At 54.3% G+C, this 2958-nt stretch overlaps 1 protein-coding gene across 1 annotated transcript in view; it reads left to right on the top strand.

Moving 5' to 3' along the window:
* SARDH (sarcosine dehydrogenase) overlaps positions 1–2958 on the top strand; it is a gene marked incomplete at its 5' end in the record, with an annotated part of 20247 nt that overhangs the window by 12483 nt on the left and 4806 nt on the right. The window contains one exon of the mRNA XM_010009551.1: positions 94–187. Coding sequence (XP_010007853.1) covers positions 94–187 — 94 coding nt within the window. The remainder of the gene's footprint in view (positions 1–93; positions 188–2958) is intronic.

Raw genomic sequence — 2958 nt, 5'->3', positions numbered from 1 at the left:
TACAGCAGGATAAGAAAGCACATTTAGTGACAGCCCTCGGGGCAGGCTGGGACCTGCACCCTGTCACTGTGGCTGTTTGCTCTTTCCCCACAGCCGTGTTGTCCTCCAGGAAGTGCTGGACACCGACCTCAGCAACGAGGCTTTTCCCTTCTCCACGCACAAGCTCGTCATGGCCGCAGGGTGCACGGTAGGATGGGGATGGCCCTCGAGCTGCCCAGGAGCTCTGTTCAGTGGGTGACCGCCACCAGCCGGAGCATCCTGCTGGGGAGCTGCCTGCCTCCGCAGGGCTCGGTGGTCAACCACGAGGTTTTGTTGAGTGTTTTGGTTGGAAAAGGCCAAAAGCCATGGTGGGAGCAGGGCTTTCCCCCCAGTTGCCCCCCTGGTGCCAGCTGCTCCCCCAGCCACCCCGTAGTGTCATAGCGCAGGCTGAGCTCAGGGACACAGTGACTTACGGCTTTGCAGTGATGTCGGAGGAACAAGAGACTCGTCCCCTAGATTCGAGTCAGCACTGGTGATAGAGAGATTTCTCTGCCACTCTAGAAACCTTCTTCATAAAAACACAGGGCCGATGTAAATTGAAGCACGTCAGGTACTGGCGGGGGGGGGCGGGCCGCACGCCACTCTAGAACCCTTCTTCATAAAAGCACAGGGCCGATGTAAATTGAAGCACGTCAGGTACGGGCGGTGAGGGCTGGGCAGCCCATGAAGCTGCTGTATTTGATCACAGGAGAAGTCTGACAGCCTTAAGCTTCCTGTACAAGCACAGATCATCCTGCATTTGCCCAGACTTCAGGCTCATGTCTGTGGTTATGCAAGAAAAGCACAGAAATGCTAATGCTCCATGCTGACACCTCGGGCTAAGCCCCTCGGTGCTAGAGCAAGGGGATGGAAGTTCTTTGGGCTGATGGTGAAAAGCAGCACTGCTGCTGGCTCGCGAGCCTGGTGAGACTCAGGGGGGGGGGGGGTGCTGTCTCCTGCCCGATGACCCATCGCTTGGGAGGCAGTGCCAGTGCTGTGTTCTGCAGGCAGAGGTGAGCTTGTGCTGCCTGCGCTGCCTGCAGTGCTGCCTGCAGAGCACAAGGCAGGCATGTGCACCCTGTCCTGAGCACGACAGTCCCCGCAAGCCGTGGGAGATGCACCTTGGCCAGGCTGCAGCCCAGCACCTCTGCCAGGACCCGCAGCCATGGGTTTAGCACATTGCGTGGCATTGCTCAGAGGTGTTGAGGGAGGAAGGCTCAGCCTAAAGTGTTGGCTGTATTGTGTTGCAGGGAGGTGGATCAGTCCCCAGGGTTGCAGTGAGGTTTTGTGGTGCTCTCAGGTTGATTGGACTCCTCCATCCTGCCTGGTGTGGAGCGGCAAGAAAAGCACCTTAAATCTCAACCCTGCCTTGCCCAGTGTGGTCTGAAGTTATCCCTGGGAAAGGGGGTGATGGCAGCTCTCTGGGGAGTTTTGTCACCTGTGAAGGCTCTGATGTAGCCTCTTGGAAGCACCCTGAGCAGAAGAGTTGGTGACTGCGAAGGGATGTTTTGTCAAAGGAGAAACATTGTGGAGAAAACCTGCTGCTGGCAGGTTTTGGCACCGGGGCAATGCTGCGGGAAGCTTTGCCCGAGCAGCTCTGCCTTGGTTTCTTACTGATGTTCACCACGTAGGAAATAATCCTTCCACTGCAAGAACACCCCTTTGGAAGAGCAGTTGGTTGTAACCCATCCTTCCCATGGGATGTCCGGGCAGCCGTGGTGCCAGGGCTCTCCTGATGGAGGGGCCGGCTGCAGGAGGGACTGTGCCTGGCTCCCTGGCTCTCAGCTGGCGTCTGATGGGGAGGCGGGGGGGTGAGGGTGCAGAGGTCAGTCCTGTCCAAGGCAGTGGCAAGCGGGGGCTGGAGGCAGGCTGGGTATTACTGAAATAGGGTTAAGCCGCATGCGGCCACTTTTCATTCAGAATTAAAGTGGCTTTAATTCGAATGCAGCTGGCTGCTCAAGAGAGTGCTGCTAAATCAAATTAAGGCTTCTTGATTTGTGAGCAGGAGCCTAGTGAGGATTTAGAGTGGTTTAACTAAGACACAGGTTTTGCCCAAGTCACATTAATCCTCCAAACCATCCCCATCAGTGTGCCCTGTGCTCCAGGTGCCAAAACCCCACAGTGTGACCAGTGTCACCCAATCCACTGTTGCAGGTTGTCCAACGCGTCACATTTTAGCCTCCACCAGTGAGTCGTAACTCTCCCCATGTCCTCCCCTGTCATGCCTGTGGCAAGCTGGTAACATCTCATAATAACCTGCTGACTCCCAGGGAAAGGTGTATAAATGTTCCCGTTTCAAGAGCGTGATCAGTTTATTTGCATTTCACTTTAAGTTTATAAAAACTAATCCAGCTAGAACTCGCTGTAGACATCTTGTGGATGCGTTAGAGTGTAAATGCCCTGACTGTCAGGAGAACAGCCCCAGGGGTGTGTGAGGGCTCTGGGCTGGGGGGTCCCTGCCTGCTGCTGGGCCACCCTTCGGGAGGTCTCCTGCAGCCCCCACTGCACAATGAGCACAGGGGAATCCATCCCACACGGACGCTGGAGGGTTCTCAGACAGTGGGCTGACGCCTTCGTGATATTATTGCTTTCCAGAGGCATTAAACCGAACCCAGCATCTTTAAAAAGTTATCACTGAGATTTTCATGCATTAACTCAGTAGTGGAACAAAATCAGCTGGAGTGAAAGGAGAGCTCCAGCAGAGCTAATGACTCGGGAAATTACCGACTGGTTTGTGAGTTTATATATAGCGACTCTCATTGTATTGAGCAGCAGCGAAAGGTCCCCGTTTGAATTTCACTGCTGGATACAGGGTGAAGTTCAGGTTTTCATTTTCTAGATACTTAAAATGCTTTTGAATTGCTGCTCTAAAGGCCAGGAATTGATGCTATTGCATAGCTCCGCTTGAAATCTAACAGAAAAACCTGTTCCCAGGGGAAT

Source organism: Nestor notabilis, unplaced genomic scaffold (assembly GCF_000696875.1).
Source record: "Nestor notabilis isolate BGI_N333 unplaced genomic scaffold, ASM69687v1 scaffold19362, whole genome shotgun sequence".
NCBI lineage: Eukaryota > Metazoa > Chordata > Aves > Psittaciformes > Psittacidae > Nestor > Nestor notabilis.
The sequence above is the reverse complement of the archived record's forward strand: the minus strand, read 5'-3'. Positions and strand labels throughout refer to the sequence as shown.